Here is a 24,782-nt window from a genome sequence, read left to right on the forward strand (position 1 = left end):
GAAGGTGTCAGAACTTGGTTTCTCAGGGGGTGTCCAGGAAAAGAGCTGAGTAAGCTGTCTGCTGCACAGATGAGTGAGGGCACACCGGGACCTGCTCTGCCCCAGGACAGTGCGGCTGCTGCACTGGCCGCCAGGGTTGCTGCTGGCCAATTGTTCGGCCTCGTTCACAGGGTGCCGAGTTCTTACAAAGACAGCCAAACAGCCAGTCTCTAACTGGGAGAGCCAATGGCCTCGGTATGGCCTAAGCCAGGTGAGGGTGGAGGCGGGACTTCAGCTTCCAGGCCACAAGCCACATGCAGGGACCCGCACCTGGAAGGAAACCTGCATGGTTGTCAATATTCCACAGCAAACTGCCCTTCAAAGACAGTAAAGCACAAGGCACAAAACCTCAAATTAGTCCATCTTAAGGACAGCAGCTGGTTTCAGTTTAATGATGTCTTACTTAGCTTTGCTACAGTAACAACCCCCAAATCTCATTTATTTCTCATTCACGTTACAGTCAACGGCTGCAGGTCAGCTCCTTCAGCTCTGTTCCATGTCTTACCACGCTGGCACCCAGGCTGATGGAACAGCTGCCAGCTGGGAAGCATGAATGCACCACGCAATGCTCTCTGACCTCCGGTCTGGACGAGCCCACCCCCGTCCCTCTGCCTCCCCCATGGGACGGGGCGGACACTGCAAGCAGTCCCGTGGCTATATTCTCTAGGAAAGAGGGAGCGAACAGCTGCACATAAAAATACAACCTATGACAATGACTCAACTGCCAAAAGATGTTTAAAAGGCACAAAATCCTAAAATGTGAAAACTGGAGAGGAACTCAAGAGTCCACCATCCAAGTCTGTCAGTTTGCCCTACTACACAGATCAGGAAAACTGGTAAACTTTCTAGGGGTTTTGCAGGATCCCGGTCTGTAGGTCTTTACAGGTGCAAAAACAGGAGCCAGCTTTCATGACCTCATCTCACTCCAAGAACAACAGTATCCCCAAAGAGCCAGCCTCTCGGCTCACGAGAACCTGGAGGTTGGAGTCCCTCAGCCTGAATGCCTTAAAATTATTTGTGTGATTTGAGGGGTAGCTTCTCTGAGGCCTCTAACATCATAAAGGTCCAGCCAACTGGATCCTGAGTCCATGTCCACAGGCCAGGACTTCCTTAGGTCAGCTGCTGTGGTAACTGTAAGATGATCCCTTCAGGGATAGAGGCTGGTAACACAGCTCACAGTGAGTCCAAGGATGTCATGACCAAGGTACAGAGTTGTGTATCAACAGAAGAGAGTGGAGACCAGCTGGAGCTTGGCACTTTGACCAGAGAGAATGTAGTTCAGGGAAGTCAGCAGCTCTCCCGCCACCACTATCCCCAGGGTGGCAGAAATAGTGTAGGGCTCAGCTGATTCAAAGGTGCTGGATTCTAGGCAGAGGCGAATGAGGGAGGAGAACCAGGGGCCCTGGCTCCGCCTGGCTTGGTTACTTCACCTGGTGCACTTTTCTCCCCTGGAGATAATTCCTACAAAAAGTAGAGGATCCTACACAGACCAAAAATGCTGGTGTCAGGGCTTTTACAAAGTACCTGCAGTGAACACAACAGAAGAAGGGGTTAATTGAATTTTGATCTTAATCATCCAGGCACCTCCCCAACCACATTCAAGGTGAACCTTTGGATGTGAGTCAACATTAAAATGCAAGTTTAGCACACTTATTTTTTTGGTTGTTTACATATCTGTCAAATTAGCATGATCCTCTCCCCCCTACAACCTAGCCAGAACATTTGGGCCAATCCTCTAGCATCATGTATGCCTGTGGCTAAACATGAAATCAAAGTATAAGAACATGCTTGTTTGCTTTCATTCATTCATTCCTTCATTCAACAGTGCATGCCCAGGGTAACTTGGGCCCTGTGCTAAAAACAAAACCCATCATCCCTGCTTTCAAGTCCTGAGGGGAGGGAGATAAGTAATCAATTAATGACAACAAAAACAATCGCAGAAGCATTTGTGAGGTACAGCGTTAGTCCAAAGGGCATGATTCCCTCCGTAGGGAAGGGGAATCAAGAAAAGCTTCCTGGAAGATGCCTTGTCCATCTTGACTTTAATTTAGAACAGGGGTAGTGATGAGGCACAGGGGCGCAAAAGTGAGGAAGTGCACGGCACCAGAGCATTTGCTGTTGTTGGGGCAAAAAGCAAGTGGAGTGGGGCAGGTCGGAGAGGTAGGCAAGGCTTTAGCCTCCCAGACTGAAGAGTGTTTGCATTACCCAGTGTGCTTGGATCTGGACCAAGGGGGGGCGGGAGCTCTATCTTAGCTCCACTCAGTTCAGGGCCTGAAGTTGCCAGAATCCTGCCCCGAGTAGCCTCTCACTATGCCAGTCATTTAAGAAGTAAACATTTCCAGCAGCATTTACGTGTTCTGAGAAGCATGAAATTGGCTTTCCTCCACAGATCTACTTTGTTTAGATTTCTCCCCCATTTTTTGGAGATGGGCAGAGTGGACCTCAGGCCTTTAAAGAATTATGGTAATAATTCACTAAATAATGGAAAAAATTTGTCTATAAACTAGAACGGAGATTTAGTGCCAGAAAAAAAAAACCCTACTAAGAGAAGTCATCATTCATATCTGAAGAAATTTTCACCTCCTGCCTGACAAGCCAAAGCAGAAGCATCAAGAGACCAGCTGGATCTCCTACCAGGTCAGTCACCACATCACCAATTCCCATCCAGTCTGCCTCTGAAATCTCTTTGCCAATCCACCCCGCACCTCATGCTTCACCATCAACTAGTACACATAAAATCTATACACTACTCTATAAATTTTACCTACACATCCTCTGTGGCTCCATATACCACTATCAGGATAAAGCATGCTCCTGAGCAGGGCATTCGAGGCTTCCGTGAATGGCCCTAGCCCAGCTCTCCAGCCTCTTTCCTACCATGCCCAACCACCCTCATGCCCAATACATCGGGCTCCTTTAGCCTAAATGCAAGAGCATTTGCTTTGCTCAAAGCTTAGGGGAAAATAGTCCAAGAGTCAACTTACAGATCCACTGAGGGGATTCCTTTATGGTCCAAGAACACCCCAAAGCTGAACAAAGAGACAAAAGCCACATCCAGCTGGCTGCCATAGCTACTAACAAAGATGCACTCTTACAACAAGACTGCCCTTTACAGTTTACAAAAGCACTTTGACTCCTACTCTCTCACCGGCTCTCAGACACCAGAGAAAGATGTAGGCAAGGATTAGTACTCCTACCCGAAAGATGATGAAACCTCCCCAGGGAGGCAGTATGTGCTTACAGTCACACAGCTGGCAAATGATGGCGTGACTTCACAAACTGATGTTCTTTCCATATAACAATATTAGGGGACACAGGCACAATGAGGAACAGGAGTGCCAACCCTGCTATTTTCAGGTCCCACAGCCAGGCAGCTTGTCCCTTCTCAGACCAGCCCCATTCACCTCTCCCAGTCTGAGGGTGTCCTGGCTGCAGCACAACAGGCTGAGTCATACTGAAGCCTGTTTGGCCAATGACCTGGGCCAGGCTCCATGGTTGCCATCTCACAGTTTTGTGTCAGGGTGGAAGGGAGGGGAGTACAAGGCAATCCAACAGCAGTGGAATGAAACCCTGGCTGTATCCCTGGGATGGCGCCTGGGCATCTTCCCTGGTCTACTCAGCCTCATGAAGGTGGCTTACCTGGGGTGCTGCAGCACCTGCAGTAGTGTGCTCTTGAGAGGCACCCGGTAGAGTTCTGTCCCGTCTTCATCCTCGAAGTAGACCTGCAAGAATAACAGAGGAGCGGGAATCAGACACGTATATAAGGCCTCAGCAGCACTAGGCACGTTGAGGCCAAGTCTAGGGAAAAGCTAAAGAGATGGCAACTGTTACTAGTTGAATGAGTTGTGGAATATAAAGCACTCAGTCCTCGCCCATGATACCAAGAAAGGTATTATGAGCTCCATTTTCCAAAGATCGAACGAAGGCTCAGAGAAGGGAAATAACTCACCAATGACACCCACCTAGCAAACAGAGGAGCCAAGATTCAAGCCCAGACCTGTTGAGTCTTCCCTTCCCTAGCAATTCAGTCCTAGACCCCTTAGATGTGGGGGAAGCAAGCTATGGTGGCCCAAAGCAGGGGAAGGGCCCAAGGAGGAGAAGGATGATGGCCCTGTGCAGGTGTCAGAGCCCGTGCAGGGTGAGGAAGATGTCTGTGCAGAAGGGCTGGCAGGGAGGGGTGCCAGAGCCCGGTCAGTGGAGGGCAGCCTTGCTGGGAGCTGGCGAGCCTAAGCCAGGTGAGAAGGGTTACCTGGTAGGATGGCTGTGCAAGATGAGGTGTCAGAGGCCATGTGGGTGAGAAGGGTGTCCTTGCGTGGGGAAAGCTGATACAGGGTGTCTGAGAATTAGACGGTACTAGTATATCAAAGCTAATTTCCTTTTTTTTTTCTCTCAAAGTTAATTTCCTAATTTTGATAGTTGGTTGGGATTATGAAGGAAAATATCCTGTTTGTAGGAAACTGACACTGAAGTATTCAGGGCATCAGTTGGCATCTTACTCTCAAATGATTAGTAGAAGAGAAAGTCTTTGTACTGTAAGATGTGATTTAAAAAAAGAAAAAAAAAAGGTCCCAACAATGGAATATTATTCAGCCTTAAAAAGGAAAGAAATTCTGACACAGGCTACAATATGGATGAAACTTGAAGACATCAAGCTAAGTGAAATAAGCCAGATACAAAAGGACAAACAATATATGGTTCCACTTCTATGAGGTTCCTAGAGTAGGCTCATTCATATAGCAAGTGGAATGGTGGTTGCCAGGGGCTGGAGGGAGGGGAGAATGAAGTTACTGTTTCATGGGTGCAGAGTTTCAGTTTGGGATGATAGGGAGCCCAACATGGGGCCTGATCCCAGGACCCTGGGATCATGACCTGAGCCAAAGGCAGACACTTAAACCACTAAGCCACCCAGATGCCCCGACAATTTTTTTTTTCCTCAAGATTCTATTTATTTATTTATGAGAGACAAAGAGAGAAACAGGCTCCCAAGGAGCAGGGAGCCCGATGCAGGACTTGATCCCAGGATCCTGGGATCATGACCTGAGCCAAAGGCAAATTCTTAACCATCTGAGCCACCCACGCGCCCACATTTTTTTTTTTAAGGCAGTAAAAACTTGCTCCCCTCACCCCCCTGCAAAAAATATCCCATCCAGGAACAAGGTAAAACATCTTACCTCTAAATTATCAGGGCAGTATTTCCGCTCTAAGTCCCAAGAGGGCGTTTCACCAAACATCACCATTAGATGATCAATAAACCTAAGGATATAACATGTACTTTCTAGGTATCAATAAGTCATGATCTATTTTCCTACATCACAGTCCCTGGACACCCATTCAGAGAGCTATCAAAAATGTACAAAACATGAAATGCAGGCCTAAGCCATTTTGAGCCAAAACCATCTGACTTAAGCCAAAATGGATGTGTATTACTTGTCCTGTTATGACACAGTAATTTTCTTTAAACTGACTCAGGCTTAACATTCCTTACATTTAGCCACATTCTAAGCACCAACCCTATGAAATCACATGTTAAAATTGCTAGTTATATTTTTTCTAATACACACTTCAATTACTATGCATATACTACCTAGAATGACTTCATATCTCACCAGAGGTATGTGTCAGTGCTTGACAAACAATACTGTGGTGCTCTACTTACTGGCCCAGTCAGGATGATGGTGAGACTTGTGTCTGTCGTTGCAAAGCTAGTTACAGTTAGTAAAAGGAGAAATCAGCTCCAGGATAGAAAGGTTATGCCAAACCAGACTGTTAACCCTCTATTCTCTTCCCTCCTCAACCAAAAATCCACTTGTCCCTCTGCTGAGACAGCAAGGAAAGAGCATGCCAGCAAGAACAGAGGGCTCTTGGGCAAGTAAGTACCTGGAGTCCTCGTGAAAAGTAGCAATGAAGTCCGACTGGGCGTGCTCCGGGTACAGAAAGAGCACAGGCCAGCTTAACCCGCCCTGCTCGTCTACATTCAGCCTGGCTCCATAGGGGTTCTCCGAGCTGAGCCCATCCAGGAAAAGCTCACCTAGACCTTCTGAGTCTGAATCTTCATCCTGACCAGCAGCTTCAGAGACTAGCCTGATGTTCCTAGCCTGGATTAAAAACAGAAATACACACAAACCTTATTGTGTGGAAGGATGCAAGCCCACTTCAACAGCAGGGAAACCACCATACTGTGAGCTCCCTGAGGTCAGTTCTACACAATTCATCTTCATTACCCCTGAGGCCTAGCACAGCAGGGATAACTCACCTTCACCAGGATTCTAACACATGCTGGAACCTGTATCACAGAAAAAACCTAGACATGGTTCCTGCCCTCAAGACCCCGCTCATGGTCTAGTGAGTGAACAACTATGGAAATAAGTACAACATAAGGTAAGAAGTGGAGTTGCAGAAGTGCAGACCATGGATAATTAATTCAGCCTAGGGGCTGGAGATGACTGGGCCCTGAGCAATGACTATTCTCAGGCAGAGAAGTTGGAAGGGTCGGGGGAGGATGGAAAGGCATTCACCACCAAGGAACAGCATATGCAAAGGCACAGAAAAGATCAAGAGTGTAGCACATACGAAAATGGCAAGTGTGTTGGTTTAGCTAGGACATGGAATACTAAAAATAATGCACATTGACCTAATCTTGACTGTCTCATGGAAATAAAGATAAATCAAAGGTCTGAGCAGAAGAGTTGTCTCTTTATGTATGTGTGGCACAGGGGCGCAAAAGGGGAAAGTTACATGCAACCAAAATTACTTTTGATTTGACAATGCTAAATCAGGGGTTGGCAAACTTTTCCTTAAAGGGTCAGACAAATATTTTAGGCTTTGCGAGCCAAATGGTCTCTGTTGAAATTAACTACTTGACTGCCACCATAGTGTGAAAATAGCCATAAGTAACATAAACAAATAGGCAGGGCTGTGATCCACTGGCTACAGATCCACTGGCTCCTGCTTTAAACCATCGGTAAAATATGGTTCTGTGTATACGACTGTTGAGTAATTCTTACGTACAATGAAGCTTGAGATGCAGGGTCAAACTAAAGGAGAGCGCCAAAATCAGATCTGTATGCAAATGGGCATTCCAATATTCTACATTTTAGAATGTGACCAAATCTCTCACTGTGAATGAGGATTAGCAAGAGAATCTGGAGTATTCCATCCCACTTAATCTGTTAACAGGAGTTAAGAGATTGCTTGTTATGGGGAGGGACTAGTGGAGTGCATCTTAATAGTGTGAAGTTCTCAAAGTCAACAAGTAACTTAAATGGTGCATAATTTAACTCAACAAAGAATGAAACCAAGAACCTACTCCACAATCTCATGGCAGGTGTCATTTCCCTTGTGAAGACCAAGCAAGCCAAAGCTTCACAGGTGACTTGCTGGTATTCAGTATCCAGGTGAAAAAACAAGATTTGGCTCAGACTACATCCATTTAAAATGCAGGGAAGAAAGGACAGGGTTGAATTTTTTTTGTTGTTAAAGGAGCAACATCCTAAAAATTCAGGTTTTTTTCAGGATGCAGTGGCTAAGAGCAAGGACCTGGCTCTGATACACATTAGCTGTGTGAGGTTTCTTCACCTCCCTGAGACCATATCACTATCTAGCAAATCAGTAGCTAGAAGATCTACCTCAGAAGGCCACTGTGAAGATTTAGTAATGCTTAACCCATAGCAACTATCCAGTGTAGCTTACCTGAGATCAACATATGTATACAAGCAGGAAAGCTGACTGAACTCAGGGGGTCTGACTGCAGAGCCCTTTTAGCACACTGCTTCACCAAAACAAAAATGAACAAATTCATTCAGGTAAAGCATCCCAAAACAGTTTCCCAACAAGCTTGAGGATTAGCAACACCATATGGGCCTGAGGTTTGAGAACTCACCTTGATGGCCTGGAGTAAAGCCTTGTTCTGATTCTGCTCCTTCTTTTCTTTCAACTTTGCTTTCCTGACATCCCTCTGCTCAGTTCTCTAAAAATGAAATTCACACCCATCAGCTCTAGGGAGCTTGTTTCCTCTTCTGTCACCCCAGCCTGCTTCTTACTATCTCCAGTATCTGTCCAACCCAGGTTCCTGTGTCAAGCAATACCAGCGGCCTGATTCAGTTCAATTAATATTTTAAGAGTGCACGTCTGGTGCCAGGACTGGTGGCAGCAGAAATTTAAAAATGTATAGTTCCCATACCCACGGAGCTCACAGTCTACTAAGGGGAACAAACAATGAAATGTCCGTTCTGTGTTACCCTGGTGATGTGAAGCCAGTGCTATAAAATACAGGACTGATGGATTCTGCCCCACTGAGGAGGTAGGTTTAGATGGACATGGAACATGCCACCAGATGGAAGGAGAAAGGGCATTCTAAGTAGAGGGACTGACATCAGGATCTACGGGGTATTTCAACTTCTCTGGAATGGCTGGAGTATAGGAAACACTGGAAAAACCCAGGGCAAGAACTTATCAGAGGCTCTGCCCTTTGCCCAGTTATAATCCATGACAGAAAAACATCATCAGTCTACTTAATCTGGCAGAAATATAATTTAGATTTCCTTTTCTTGCAAATCTGCCCCAAACCAGTTGATTCTGCTCTTACCCTCAGAATCGTAGATTAACAGAGGTCAGCAAACTTTTTCTGTAAAGGGCCAGAGGTTAATATTTTAGGCTTTGCAGACCATGTATGCTCAGTCACAAATTATCTACTTTTGTTGTTTATAACTCTTTAAAAATGTGAAAAACATCTTTAATTCACAGAATGTATAAAAACAGGCCATAGGCTGGATTTGGCCTGGGGGTCAGTTTGCTGACCTCTGATCTAAAATATAGTACCAACCATCCCTTGTCCTCCCCACAAAGGCTAACATGGATCTTTTATTTCTCGTGAACAAAGTCTACCCATTCAGGAAGACAATGGCTGGTAACTCTTGTCCATTCCTTCTCCAATCCAGTCTGCCAACAGAGCTGCAACACTCCTTTCTGCTGTTTGATTACACTATCCAGAGTACTCCACCCCACGGACACCACTAAAATCTATGTCCAATTCTGCCTTTACAGTTGAGCTACATCCAACCACAGTGTCTGGTCCATATCAGAGAATGATTAAGGACGACACAGACTCTGCCCCTTTTGTTTTTACTCTGAATCACACTATACATGTGAGTGATGTGGATTATGAAGTCTCATATGAAGTTTGGGGTCTTGGCAGCCACATAAAGTAGAACGACCGCCAGGTCAGAGGAGCCCTGAGCTGTGGAGTCTGCTGCCCTTAAAAAAAAAAAAAAAAATCAACTTTGTTGAGGTATAATGTACAGATTTTAAGTGTATAGTTCAATGAGTTTAGACAAGGGTATACCTTGAGTACCCAACACTTCAATCAAGATGGGCATTTCTATCCCCTGGAAAGTTCCCTCATGCCCCTTTGCAGTCTCCCTCCTACCCCATCACTGATAGGTTTCTTTTTATACCAAGTAATATCCCATTGTACGAGTATCACACTTTGCTTACCTCTTACCTGTTGTTGGACACAAGAGCTGTTTCTGGATTACTATGAATAAAACAGGCTGTGACTATTCTTATACATAAGTCTTTTTATGAGCATGTTTTCATTTCTCTTGGGCAAACACCTCTGCCCTTCCCGCCGTCCCCAGCCCCTGGCAACCACTATTCTGCTTTCTGGCTCTATAGATTTGCCTGTTTTGGATGTTTGATATATACAGAGTCATACAATATGTGATCTTTTATAAATCTGGCTTCTTTCACTTAACATAGTGCTTTTGAAGTTCACCTACATTGCATTGTATACCATACTTCATTCTCCTTTATGGCTGAATAACATTCCATTGTATAAACATACCACATTTTATCTATCATCAGTTGGTGGACATTGAGACTGTTTCTACTTTTCGGCCATTATGAACATGTTGCTATGAACACTCCTGTACAAGTATTTATTTTAATACTGTTTCAATTTCTTTGGGTATATACCTAGGAGTGGAAGTGCTGGTTCTCATGTTAATTTTGTAGTTAATTTTTAGAGGAACTGTCAAAAAAATTTTTTTTTAAGATTTTATTTATTTATTGAGAGAGAGAGGGAGAGGGAGCACGAGCAGGGGGAGGGGCAGAGGGACAAGCAGACTCCCTGCGGAGCAAGGAGCCTGATGTGGGGCTCAATTCCAGGCCCCTGGGACCATGTCCTGAGCAGAAGGCAGACATGTAACTGACTGAGCCACCCAGGCGTCCCTGTCAAACTGTTCTCTATAGTGGCTGTCATTTTACATTCTCAACAGCAACATGTGAGGGTTTCCGTTTCTCCACATGCTTCTCAATATTTGTTATTTTCCTTTAAAAAAAATTATAACCATCCTAGCGTGAAATAATATCTCACTGTGGTTTTGATTTACATTTCCCTAATGACTAAGAATGTTAAGCATCTTTCATGTGCTTTTTGGCCATTTATGTATCCTCTTTGGAGAAACGTCTGTTCACATCCTTTGCCCATCTAAAAAATGGCGTTGTCTTTTAATTATTGAAATGTTAAGAGTTCTTTATATATTCTAGATAAAGGTCCCTTAACAGATATATGATTTATAAATACTCTCCCATCCTGTGGGTTGTCTTTTCACTTTCTCAATGGCAGCCTTTGATGCACAAGTTTTTACTTCGGATGAAGTCCAGTTTATCTTTTTTGTTTCTTGTGCTTTTTGTGTCATATCTAAGAAACCATGCCTAATCCAAGGTCATGAAGATTAATGCCAACGTTTTCTTTGAAGAGTTTATACTTTGCTCTTCGATCCATTTTGTATATAGTGTGAGGGAGGGGTCCAAATTCATGCTTTTCATGCAGCTATGGAAAAGACTATTCCGTCCCCACTGAATGGCACCCTTGTTGAAAATCAACTGTCTATAAATATGAGGGTTTATTTCTGAGCTCTCAATTCTATTACACTGATCTGTAAGTCTATCCCCTTCTGCCAGTACCACAATGTCTTGATTACTATAGCTTTGTAGTAAGATTTGAAATTGGGAAGTATGAGTCCTCTAATTTTTCTTTTTCTTTTTTTTTTTTTTTAGGATTGTTTTGGCTATTCTGAGTCCCTTGAATTTATGTATGAATATTAGAATCAGTTGGTCAATATTCTGCAAAGCAGCCAATTGGAAATTTGGTGCAGACTGAGCTGAATCTGTACACCAATTTGGGGAGCATTCTCATCTTTTTTGTTTTTAAAGATTTTATTTATTCATTTGAGAGAGAGAATGAGATAGAGCATGAGATGGGGGGAGGGTCAGAGGGAGAAGACGACTCCCTGCCGAGCAGGGATCCTGATGTGGGACTTGATCCTGGGACTCCAGGATCATGACCTGAGCTGAAGGCAGTCGCTTAACCAACTGAGCCACCCAGGCGCCCGGGGAGCATTCTCATCTTAACAATATTAAGATCTGATCCATGGAGGTCTTCTATTTTTTTAGATTTAATTTCTTTCAACAATGTTTGTATTTCAGATTATAAGTTTTATGCTACTTCTGTTAAATTTATTCCTAAATATGTTATTCTTTTTGATGCTATTGTAAATGGAATTATTTTCACATTTGGAATATTTACCAAAAGTCTACAGAATACAATTGGGTTTTGTATATTAATGTAGCATACCAGCTTACTAATCTATTAGTTCTAATAGTTTTTTTTGGGAATTCCTTAGGATTTTCTATATATAAGATCGTATCATTTGCACCTAAAGAGTTTTCCTTTTCTTTGCCATTTTTGAAGGATAGGTTTGCGGTATATAGAATTCTTAGCTGACAGTCTTTCTTTCAGCACTCTGAATGTCAACCCATAGCCCTTTGGCTCCCATGGCTTCTGATGAGAAATCAGCTGTTACTTTTGGGGGAGGGGGCAGAGGAAGAGGGCCAGAGAGAATCTTAAGCAGGCTCCACACCCAACACAGAGCCCTACACAGGGCTTGATCTCACAACCCTGAGATCATGTCCTGAGCCAAAATCAAAATTTGGATGCTCAACCGAGCCACCCAGGCATCCCTCAGTTGTTACTTTCATTGAGGATCTCTTGTATGTGAAGAGTCTCTTTTCTCTTGATGCTTTTAACATTCTCATGTTTGACTTTCAACAGTTTGATTATGATGTGTCTGGGTGTAGATTTCTTCAAGTATATCCTACTTGGAGTTTAAGTTTCTTGGAAGGGTAGATTATTTTTTTTAAATCAAATCTGGGAAGTTTTCAGCTATTAAATCTTCATATATTCTTTTGTCCCTTTTTCTTTCTCCTCTTCTGGGACTCCCATGTCTATGATGATATACTTAATGGCATCCCACAGGTTCCTCAGTCTCTCTTCATGTTTCTTTTCTTTTTTAAAAAGATTTATTTATTTTAAAGAGAGCGTGAGAGGGAGAGAACACGGGTGTGGGGGGAGGGGCAGAGAGAAAGAGAGAGAGAGGGGGGAAGAGAATCTCAAGCAGATTCCCCTCTGAGTGCAGAGCCTGACGTGGGGCTCAATCCCATGACCCTGAGATCTTAACCTGAGCTGAAATCAAAGAGTCAGATGCCCAACTGACTGAGCCACCCAGACACCCCTCTCTTAATGTTTCTTTATTCTTCTTTCTGTTCCTCACACTGGGTAATCACAACTGATCTTTCTTCACAGTTCTGCTCTTGAGCCCTTACGTGAACTTTTCCATTATTATACTTTTCAACTACAGAATTCCTGTTTCTTTTTCACAATTTATTGATAGTCTCTATTTGGTAAGACATTGTTCTCATATTTTTTTTTTAGTTCTTAAGACATTGCTTTCTTTCTTCCTAGAACATATTTCAACGTGTGGCTTAAAGTCTTTGCTTTTTAAGTCTCATGTGTGGGCTTCCTCGGGGACATTTTCTATTGATTTTTTTTCCTGTGTATGGGCCATATTTTCTCATTTCTTTGCATGTCTTGTAATTTTGTAATTGAAAACCAGACATTTAAAATAATACAATGTGGCAACTCTGGAAATTGGATTGTTTGTCTCTTTCCTCTCCAGTGTTTGATACTGCTGTTGTTACTATTTACATTCCTGAACTAATTCTGTAAAGCCTGTATTTGGTTTTATGTGACCACTAAAGTCCTTAATGATTGACAGATTTCCCTAAATGCCCGAAGCCAAAAAGTCTCCCACTTTTAGCTGAGGGCTCTCTTGTGCATATTGTGGCACACCTTCAACACTCACCCAGTTTACAATTCAGCCTCAGCCTTCACTTACTACTTTTACAGAAACTGCAAGTCAGCCAGAGGTCAGAGCTTAGGCCTTCTTAGATCCTTCCTGAGCACATGCATAGCCCTGGACACACAAGTGACCTTGCAGATCTCCTGGAATATGTTGGAGCTTTTCAGAGCCCCTGAAGAATCTCATTCCCCAGCTTTTCCTTTTAAATATTCTTCCAAGCCTACTGTTTGGGCGCCTGGGTGGCTCAGTTGGTTAAGTGACTGCCTTCAGCTCAGGTCATGATCCTGGAGTCCCGGGATCGAGTCCCACATCGGGCTTCCTGCTCAGCAGGGAGTCTGCTTCTCCCTCTGACCCTCTTCCCTCTCGTGCTATCTCTCATTCTCTCTCTCAAATAAATAAAATCTTTAAAAAAAAAAAAAGGTTAAGCCTACTGTTTGCCCTGTTGTTCACTATCTCAGGCAGCTGCAATCTTAAATAACTGTTTCTAATTGTTTTACACATCCCTCCTTCCCAGCCGCCCCCCCCAAAAGCTTTTCATCCTGGGATAGCTCCAAGATGAGTCAAATAAAATCCACCTCATGAGTGGGGTCTTCTAGGAGACCGCCCAGACAGGTCCAATAATGGCAATTCCCTGGGAATGGGGCTTTGAACGAGCTCTAATCCAATCTGCCTCCTCTGGTGGCTGCTGGGCTGCTCATTTTCACCATGATTCTTTCAAGGCTACTGTGGTACCAGGGAGGGAGGAGGTGGGACTAGGGGAAGTTAAAGTGTCACAAAGCTTGCCGTGCTTATGCAGGTGCAGCCATTTTTCTTGAATAAACACTCCCCAGATTGCTGCAAGCCTTTGGCTCATTTCAGAGCTCTGAAAAAAGTAGTGACTCTGACCATTTTTGCCAGTTTTCCATAGACTTTATGAAATAAAGAATTTTAGGTCTTTATTTGGCCATTTTTGCTGACATCACTTCTCTTTACTGATTTATCTACTTGTTCTATCCATTACTGAGAGAGAGGGATGTTGACATCTACACCTATTTGTAGATTTGTCTCCCTCAATTTTTTTGCTTCTTATATTTTGAGGTTCTGTTATTAGATACGTGCATATTTAGAATTGTTAAATCTTCTTGATAAGCTGACCCTTTTATCATTTAACAAAGCCATGCTTTATGTCTGGTAATATTCATTGACTTGATGGCTGTTCTGATTTTAATATAGGCATATCAGATACATTGTTTATACAAGCCAAGCACGTAGGAATCCAGTCAATTTATACTCAGATACAGAATAAACTGACACTTAGCAAGCAATGTCACCCATACCCAGTGTCAGGCTTTTGGGCCCTGAAATCTTTAACTGTGCACCTGTATCAGGGAAATATAAATCAAAACCACAATGAGATACCACCTCACACCAGTCAGAACTGCTAAAATTAACAAGTCAGGAAACAACAGATGTTGGCAAGGATGTAGAGAAAGGGGAACCCTCTTACCCTGTTGGTGGGAATGCAAGCTGGTGCAGCCACTCTGGAAAACAGTATGGAGGTTCCTCAAAAAGGTGAAAATAGAGCTACTCTACGACCCAGCAATTGCACTCCTGGGTATTTACCCCAAAGATACCAATGTAATGATCCGAAGGGGCACATGAACCCCAGTGTTTATAGCAGCAATGTCCGCAATAGCCAAACTGTGGAAAGAGCCCAGACGCCCATCGACAGATGAATGGACAAAGACGATGTGGTGTATGGGGACGCCTGGGTGGCTCAGTCAGTTAAGCGTCTGCTTTCAGCTCAGGTCATGATCCCAGGGTCCCAGGACTGAGTCCTGCATCGGGCGGGGAGCCTATTTCTCCCTCTGCCTGCCGCTCCCCCACTTGTGCTCTTGCACACGCGTGCACACTCGCTCATTCACTCACTCACTCTCTGACAAATAATTAAATAAATCTTAAAAAAAAAAAGATGTGGTATATACACAATGGAATACTACTCAACCACCAAAAAAAACGAAATCTTGCCATTTGCAATGACGTGGATGGAACTAGCGGGTATTATGCTAAGTGAAATGTCAATCAGAGAAAGACAATTATATGATTTCACTCATGTGGAATTTAAGAAACAAAACAGAGGATCATGAAGGAAGAGAGGAAAAAATAAAGACAAAATCAGAGAGGGAGACAAACCATAAGAGACTCTTCATCACAGTAAACAAACTGAGGGTTGCTGAAGGGGAGAAGGGTGGTAGGATAGGGTAACTGGGTGATGGACATTAAGGAGGGTATGTGATGTAATGAGCACTGGGTATCGTATAATACTGATGAATCACTGATGTCTACCTCTGAAACCAATAATACATTATATGTTAATTAACTGAATTTAAATTTTAAAAAAGATATCTGCAAAAACAAACAACAACAACAAAAAACTGCGCCTGTGCTACAGGATCTGCAAGCTTTCATTTAGGTCCACTAAGGGTTTTTCCGTGGATTCACTTGGCTATGTCCTTCCGCAGTAGCCCTGTAGACATTCTCTCCTGTATACACCACTTTTAGAAATTCTGGCCTACACCCAGTTACCTAGGCTCAGAATTCTGTTACCGAGCCATGTGAGTCATCAGATTATCTACTTTTTCTACCATTTTATATGACCAGAATGACCTCTAAAACCTACCCCTTTGCACGGAGAGCTGCAGGCTCCCACAGCACTGAAAATTCCCCTTCCGTAGTGTAAGTAATAAAGACAGACCTAGGCCAGGAATCAGATTGAAGTCTAGTTCTGGCTTTGTACTGAATAGACATGTAAGGCAGTACTGCATAGGATTCTAGAGCCAGACTGCCTGATTCTGACACCCATCTTCACCACAGCTATGTGACTCAGGCAGCTTCCTGATCTCTCTGTGCTTTAGTCTACCTCACTACTGAGAGGTGAATTAGAATAGTTCCTACCTTATAGGGTTGTTGTGTGGTTTAAATGAATTCATAAAAGTAAAAATTTTTAAATAGCAACTGGAAGATACACACAGTAAATGCTAAATGCTAGACATTATTTTTGGTAGTGATGGTATTGTTATTATTATCAGTTGCTATTATGTGCATTTCATCAGCAAGTTACAGATGTCTTAAAGCTGGGAGTTACATAATATTGTAGAAACTTAAGTGTTTGTTTAAATGTTCTTTTTAAAGATTTATTTGAGAGAGAGCGTGGTGTGTGCACACACGAACAGGAGCAGAGGGAGGAGACAAGCAGACTCCCTGCTGAGTGGGGAGCCCAACGCAGGGCTCGATCCCAGGACCCTGAGATTACTACCCAAGCCGAAATCAAGAGTCGGACACTTAACCGACTGAGCCACCCAGGCGCCCCTGTTTAAATATTTCTGTCATTTCCTCTCCTTTCAAGAGATTTACGTAGTGTGCAGACTACATTATGGCAGTCTCGTGCCATTTCTTATTTATGCAAATCACAATAGCCACAAATTTATCAACTCCTTACTGTAAGTCAAGAAATGTGCTAACATACACACACATACATTCTCATTTAATCCTCATAAAAACCGTTGAGGCATATATTACGTACACTATTTTCAAAGAGTGGACTGAGTTTCAGAAATATCAAAGACTTGCCGATGGTTATGCTTTCTCCTTTCTGGAATGTTCTGCACTCCTCACCCCCACCCTCCAGTGGAGTAAACTCTTGCTGAGTCTTCAAGAGATCAGACATCACCTCCTTCAACAAACCTTCTCGGCTATGGGCAGATACTACTACTATATGTACTATATATTCTTGCTTGCCTCTGTCACATTATAACTATTTATTTATGTCTTTATTTGTTTGTGTCCTCCAGAGTTCCAAAGGTAGGGAATAGTTTTGGGTTTTGTTTTTGTTTTTATTTTTTTTTATTTATTTGTCAGAGAGAGAGAGAACAAGCAGGGGGAAGGGCAGGCAGAGGGAGAAGCAGGCTCCCTGCTGAGCAAGGAGCCCGATGTGGGACTTGATCCCAGGACCCTGGGATCATGACCTGAGCCAAAGGCACACGCTTAACCACCTGAGCCACCCAGGCGTCCTTGGGTTTTGTTTTTAAAGAAGAAAAAGTTGACAATGACCCAAAAGACATAATCTGGGAAATACTAATTAATTAGTTCTAAGTAATAAATGCCAACTGGCTAATGATTTTGCCACCAACCTTCAGCTTGTCTGCTTTAGCCCTCATTTCCAGAAGCTTCTTCTCTCTGGCATCAATCTGCAACCCTTCATCACACCAGTTCACAGCCTCAGCAAAGTTTTTCAGTTCCAGATGGCATAAGGCACCTGTAGAACCCAGAACCCTTAGAATAGGTGGACAATATGCATGGGAAGAGCTCTCCTTGAGCAGGAACCACCCCCCCAACCCCCGTCCCCAACCTCCACCAGCTACCAACCAGCATTCTGAAGGGACAACAGATGATTAAAGCCCCTTCTACTGCATTCCCCAGACAAGGAAGAATATTTTTTGTACCTTAGATCAGAAAGATCTCTAGGGCCCATTCAGCTTAAAACTCCTGTAAGCCTCCCTGACATTAAGGGCTTTTAAAGTAGGTAAGGCTACAACTTAATGGCAAAGAGCACAGGGTTTAGAGTCAGACAGATCTGGGCTGGAAATCTGGCTCTATTGTTTACCAACTAGACGTTAGATAAAATACTGACCATCTCCAAGCTTCAGGTTCCTCATCTGCAAATCAGAATAAAGTCCATCTCAGATATTTAACAGAGACAGAAAACAGAACTGACCTCAGCCATTCATCAAAGCAGTGGCAAGACCAAAGACATTAGGTCTCTCCTAAAATTGTTCCTAATGGCTTCCAGGTTAAGCTGCCTCTCCTCTCACCATGTTTATTCTTCTCCAGTTAGCCTCTTTAGACTTTCCACAGAATTTCCAAATATCAGAACTCTAAGGGCTTAGATGTTAACAGAATCCAACCTCATCTTCCAGAGATGAGCAAACTGACACTCAGAGTGGGTATCTTGCCAAGGTCACATGCTGAGGTAAAACTGACAATTCAAGATTTACAGATTCCAGCTTGTCCCAATTCCACAGGACTACACTGACTTTACTTGCCAATCTTTGAATAGTACCTTCGTTCCCTACAGCTGAGGGACACGGATCTACCTATACAAACCCCTCACTATGCATACCTAAAGATGCATAACTTTGGTAAAGCATTTGGCTTATGATAAAGCAGTCGATCATGGGACTATAAGGAAGATTAATATGTTATGAATAAATTAAAGTTTACAAAGCACCTCTGAGCTTCTCAAAGAAAAGGTAAAGTATAAAAATAATATAAGCACTATTATTACATAGAAAGGTCAGACCACAAAAGAAAATATAATCTGGGAACACCTCGGCATCAGAGTTATCAGCAAAGGTCCCATAACTTATCTTTTAATTAACATGGCATTTGAAGATCTCCCCTTTCAATTAGCTAATTTGGAAAAAAAATTAGAATGTGGCTTTTGGAACTGCTTTATTTTAATTAATTTTATTGCTAATTTAAAATGAGGAGTTTCAATTTCTCTACAAATTCTTAAAATATAAAGGGTTATATTATTCTCTGGAAAATTCTTTTAAAAATGGTATGTTGCTATTGATAAGGACCAGGAACTTAATATCAAGACTGCAAAAATAAGGTGACTTCATTAGTATCTTAGCACCTTAATATCAAAGCTTAAAATGCCTCAACTTTTGGTGCAGTGAGTGCCAACTTTTCCATAAGGACAATCATACTGTAGTTCCACAACACTTACCTCTTACTATTGCTTTGAGGTGGCAGGGCTTTAGCTTTCTGGCAGCTGTCACATCATTGAGAGCAGAACGAAAATTGCCTAACAGGCACCATTTAGTAAAAGAGAAAACGAGACTGAGATCAGAATATTTGCAAAATTTCATGTGTGGAGACATAGACATTCTTGTATAGTCTTAGAGAAATATAAATCAGAGCAACAGTTTTTAGGAAAAAAATATAGTTGTGCTCATCAAGTCTTAGAAATATTTGTAACACTAGAAGCCCACAGAACAACTATAAGTGGCTAGCAAGCCCATGAAAAGATGCTCAACATCACCAGTGACTGAAGAAATTAAAATTAACATGGAACTGGTAAAAATTAAAAACAGGTAATATCCAGGATGGGTGAAGACATGGAAAAAGGCACTCTTAAGGGTAAATTAGAGAGCAAATTAGTATGCACTTGTGTGTATACTCTGACCCAACAATATTCTTCTAACAACTTACCCTTAAAAATACCTGGACAAATATGTAAGGATAAATGTAAAAGCATGTCAATTGCAGCATTAGTTTTAACTGTGAGTTGTGAAACACTGGTGATACCCTAAACATCCTCAATGTAGTAATGATTAAATGAACTATGGTAAATCCACACTACTAAATACTATGCAACCACTAAAAAGGTTAAGATACATGTGCACGTAAAAGGCGTGACAGGATGCCTGTGCTATATTGTTTTAACTGGTGGTTCTATGTGTATAATGTCAATGTGTAAAATATCAGTATTTTTTGTAAAACAAACCAATCTAAATACACAGACATATGTACACACATGTATATTTGTAAAAAAAAAAAAAAAAAGGTGTGTAGGGGCAGCTGGGTGGCTCAGTCAGTGAAGCGTCTGCCTTCTGCTCAGGGACCTGGGATCAAGCCCACATCAGGCTCCCTGCTGAGCGGGGAGTCTGCTTCTCCCTCTCCCTCTGCCTCTGCCCCTCCCCCCAACTTGTACTCACTCTCAAATAAATGAAATCTTTAAAAAAAAAAAAAAGTGTGCAATCAAACACACTGTTATCCAAACTAGAAGGGCATGAAGTAGATTTTCACCTTCTAGTTTATACTGTAAATTTACTTAACAGTTTGGTATTTACTTACTATTTTCACTTCTAAAAATCTAGTGCAGAGGTCAGCAAAATTTTTCTGTAAAGGGCCATATAGTAAATATTTTAGGCTTTACAGGCCACATATGGTCTGTTACACATTCTTTTTTGTTTTACAATCCTTTAAAAATATAAAAGGCATTTTTAGCTCACAGGAGGCCAGGAATCCAGATGTGGCCTGTGAGCCATAGTTTGACAAATCTGGCTTCAGCCTTAAGAATAATCAGAATTCGTAGGAAAACTTTACCACTATGTTCATTCCTGCATTATTCTAAAAAACCTAAAAGCAGATGTATACTCAGTAACAGCAGAACAGTAAAGCCAACTGTGTAAACACTGGTATGTCCAAATGATGCAACTGTATGTAGCTATTAAAATAGTATTCAAAAATATTTTATGACAGGTGAAATTGTTTATGTTATAAAATTAAGTGAAAAGAACTGAATACAAAACTGGAAGAACAGCATGATATTAACTATGGAAAAAAATGTATATAAAAGAGATCCAAAGACTTCTGGTTAAGGGTGATAGATTGAACATAAGGATTTAACTAAACCTCCACTACTCTCCCCCTCCCCCCAAAATGCTATAAACCCACAGAGACAAGAGTAAGAACACAACACATTTTAAAGCTCGAAAACAAAGGGACAATGGTTAAATGACTAATCAGGCCTAAGAAAACTGAATTCTAAGGCAGCAGAGGGAAAGCCCCAAAGCTGTCAAGTTGTACTGCATAACCTAAAAGTACCCAGGACTAAGGAACTGACAGCACCAGGCACCTTCTGGAAGGGTGGGTAAAGGTTTTTTCCATTTAGTGCACTTAGAATTAAACCTGATTCTGCATACTAATCCTAGCACTGTGCACCCTTACACAGTTCATTTTACTAAATTTACTGTACTTTACTTCAGTTGTGTACTCTGCTGACTAGGGATAAAGCTGTTAACCTCACCTACCTTACACTTACAAATAAAAAGTGCTCTGTAAGCTGTACCAGTGAGATCTCATTTAAGGAATGACTGTGATGATTATGCCTCCGCTCCTCTGGCATCACACACACATGGTTTTCTTCTTGCAAGGTGCTTCTTCTGGTCTGATTAGCCTTACAGTATTTAAGTTCCCCAAAGAAAGGAACTATGTAGCTGTTGCTCACAGTGCAATGCCTAGCACACAGTAAATGCTTTATATATATTTTATATATATATATTTTTTTAATATATTATATATATTTACTGATTGAATAAAGAAATGAATGAAACTCCTTCTGGAAAAGGCCAGATCTTGCTCATCTCTGTGACACCACTGCCTAGCACAGAACAAGAAGTTGAGTTCATCTGCTGAAGAAAATGTATTCCTCCAGAAGTTAGAAGAATGGGTTTCTAGTCCAAGTTCTCGCACTAATCGGAGGGACCGTCTCTGGGCCTGTGTAAAATGAAGGGGTTGGGGGTGCCTGGGTGGCTCAGTTGGTTAAGCGACTGCCTTCGGCTCAGGTCATGATCCTGGAGTCCCGGGATCGAGTCCCACATCAGGCTCCCTGCTCAGCAGGGAGTCTGCTTCTCCCTCTGACCCTCTTCCCTCTCGTGCTCTCTCTCATTCTCTCTCTCAAATAAATAAATAAAATTAAAAAAAAAATGAAGGGGTTGGTTGGCCCAAATAATCTCTGAAGTTCTATACCACTCTTACTATTTAGAATTTTATAAGGAAACATGCTAAAAGAGACAACAGTTGGAGCAGACTATGGTTGGGGAGAAACTCTGCTCAAATGGTGATGAGTCCCAGCAGACTCATCCCAGCTAGACTGCAAGGCTTATTCTCTACCAGCCCCTCAGAGGCCCAAGGTCTCCTTAATAATGTTTCCCAAAGTCACACGTGCAGAAGAGTCCTGCATGTTAGTGTTACTTGAAAAGGGGGCTTACAAAACTTAAGAATCAAAGGGTAAAGTTCTTTGCTGCAGGTCATCTCAGCATCTTTAACATACTGTGCACTGCAATCTGCAACAAAGCAGCAGCACCTTCCCAAGAGTATTTTTCACTTCAGGTCCCACAGAATACTCTTTGAAAAATTCTCCCTTTAATATAGTTTCTCTCACACAAACATCTCTTTGCTTGAATCCTTCTAGCATTCTTCAGAAGAGGGTAAAAGGCCAAAAACCAAAACCAAAAACACATTTTTTTGAAGAGAAAAGCATTTGGGCTAAAAAAAAAAAATCTCAGATCATACCAGTTCATGTATTAAGGTGTGTCACTCATTTGGTTCAGAGAGTAAGAATTATAATCTATCTGGTTTCCCTTTTCAGCCCGTCTACCTGGAAGATCAGCGTTCAACTAGAGTAAACTAGCCTAGCTTTCTGGGATAAGCAGCTCTTCCTCTGATGCTCTCAAACTCTGCACTAGCCATCATAATGGCTTTTACCATAAGTTAATTCTTTAGAAAGCACTATATAATAGAATAAATTACCTAGATAGTACTGTGCTGCTGCCCGGTTGGTATAAAGGACAGCATTCAAATCAGGGTCTGTGCATTTCTTCTTTAATCCTTCAGTGTACGAAATCACAGCTTTTTTATAGTCTTTTTCTTTAAAGTAATCATTGCCTTCATCCTTATAGGTCTTGGCCTGTTCTGCAAAGAAGAGAGTAAGTAATCACTATTTCCTATTTTTTTAAAGTCTCATTAAAAATAGATTCTAAATCATACCATAATGTTACATATGATAAACCAAATAAAAAGAAACCAATAAAGGAAACTCCAAAATTAATCCTGTAAAACTGGGTATCAACATGGAGAAGCAAAGTCATGTGCACTTAATGCTACAATCAATTCCAAATATCTTACAAGGTAGATTGGATGGTTACAAAAAAAAAAAAAATGCATAAAGAAAAAAAAGTATATTTATCCTACCTCTTGAAGGACTTTTTTTAATTACTGAAGAAATAGAGGGAAATTGTACTTCTGTTTTTGCTTATATTTTATTCCCTGGAATGCAAATTCCCCTCTCCTCACCTTAGTAAGAACCTACAAAATTGTTACGAATCAGTTCAGATTTCCAATCCATTGTGAGCCCTCTCCCACCTCCCCCACTTCAGTGTTCCCAACGCACCCCGTACAGAGCCACATGTTGGTACTCATCACATATACACAGGACAATCTGGCTATCCAATGGAGCATGAGATTTTTTTTTTTAAATGGAGCTTGAGACCTTTGAGGGCAATCTTACTCATCCCTTTATCCCCAAAGCCTAGCATTTAGTAGGTATGGGGGGAGGGGAGTATATGTGGAATAAACAGTGACGAGTTAGCCCAGGCTAACTACTACTTGTTATCAGAAACTTTCTGACTCGCTCTTTACCTCAATTCAATGGAGACACAAAACAAATATTAGACTTATGTAAGATACCTTCTGGAGATCGCTCTTCATCAAAAATAATTGACTGAAGGCAAGCCAAGTCAGGATTCTCGTTGGGATCAATTTCAGATGGCGCTTTCTTCATAAATAGGGGGACCTTTTCAAATTCCTGGAGATGAAGAGAGGAATGAACTATAGGAATAAGATTTTCCACAGGGTAGATCCAATTCCACATCTCCATATCAAAGTTTTCTCGCTCATCATGATTCGCAAGTCATGGTTAGCTATCTCTCTCCCTAACCAGGCCTCAGTTTCCCACGTGTAAGATGAGAGCGCAGGGTAAGGATCTCTAACGATTCTTTCGGTGCTCACAATCTTCCAAGGGCGGTGGGAATCACCATTAATTGAACGCTCTTATGTTCCCGGCACTTCACCCACCATATCCCTTCATTTTCGCCGCAATGCTACGAGACTGTGGCTCTAGTTAGGGAAATTTTACAAATGAGGACACGGGCTCAGAGAAGTTAAGTAACTGAGCCAGCAAATGGTAGAGTCACAGGTCTGTCTGACCCCAAAACCTGGACTCCTAAATATACTGACAGCTGAAGACTGCCCTCAAAACCCCAGGTCCGATTTTCTAACACTCCCAGGTGGAAACCACCTTTCCGCTGGCAGGGCCGGGGGAACCGGGGGTGCGGGAGGCGCCAGCCAGCCAACCCCAGGGGTCGGGACGACGCCCCCACACACGTGCGGGGCCCCGGGCCACCCACCTCCTCCCACTGGTCCTCGTGGAAGCCGCCACGGTAAGGCTGGCTCTGGAACTTTTCCAGGAACGAGTCCATGGCATCTTCGCCGGCGGCGTCCGGGTCAAGTTGCTCCATGGCGACCCCTCAGCTCTGCCGCCACGGTCCGGACCGCGAGAGCCGCGCGCCCACTTCCGGCAGCGCGTGTGCCTTTCCCTCAGTCCTCCCGGCCGCGCCCGCCCGCGAGCCTCGGGTTCCGCCCTTCTGGGGCCTGACCGCCGGCTCCGCCCCTCCCCAACCAGCACCTCCCCCGCCCCGCCCTCCCCTCAGCGGGCCACCGCCCCGCCCCGCCCTGCCCCGCCCCGCCCCCGAGTGTTTGGGGTGGTGGATAAACCCGGCGCCCCACAGTGCCCACTATCACTTCGTTCATTTGTGTGTGTGTGTTTTTAAAGATTTTATGTATTTGACAGAGAGAGACACAGCAAGAGAGGGAACACAAGCAGGGGGAGTGGGAGAGGGAGAAGCAGGCTTCCTTCCCAGCAGGGATCCCGATGTG

The 24,782-nt window shown here is 42.9% G+C and overlaps 1 protein-coding gene across 2 annotated transcripts; it reads right to left on the bottom strand.

Moving 5' to 3' along the window:
- Positions 1-403: 403 nt before the first annotated feature.
- Positions 404-24,467, bottom strand: TTC4 (tetratricopeptide repeat domain 4). Of its 2 annotated transcripts, none has more exons than XM_025871711.2 (10): positions 24,254-24,465; positions 23,535-23,652; positions 22,599-22,760; positions 19,009-19,086; positions 17,408-17,532; positions 7,919-8,005; positions 5,917-6,134; positions 5,211-5,292; positions 3,679-3,761; positions 404-1,563 (listed from the first exon to the last, which is right to left on the bottom strand). In XM_025871711.2, exons 1-10 carry the CDS (start codon positions 24,362-24,364, stop codon positions 1,461-1,463), a joined length of 1,167 nt encoding a protein of 388 aa, XP_025727496.1. In that variant the 5' UTR covers positions 24,365-24,465; the 3' UTR covers positions 404-1,460. The 2 variants fall into 2 exon arrangements, with proteins under 2 accessions (XP_025727496.1, XP_025727497.1); XM_025871712.2 differs by lacking the exon at positions 404-1,563 and adding an exon at positions 3,005-3,068 and having other exon boundaries at positions 24,254-24,467.
- Positions 24,468-24,782: the final 315 nt, after the last annotated feature.

This window comes from Callorhinus ursinus, unplaced genomic scaffold (genome assembly GCF_003265705.2).
Source record: "Callorhinus ursinus isolate GAN/ISIS: 27379988/994484 unplaced genomic scaffold, GSC_fseal_2.0 scaffold9, whole genome shotgun sequence".
Classification (NCBI taxonomy): Eukaryota; Metazoa; Chordata; class Mammalia; order Carnivora; family Otariidae; genus Callorhinus; species Callorhinus ursinus.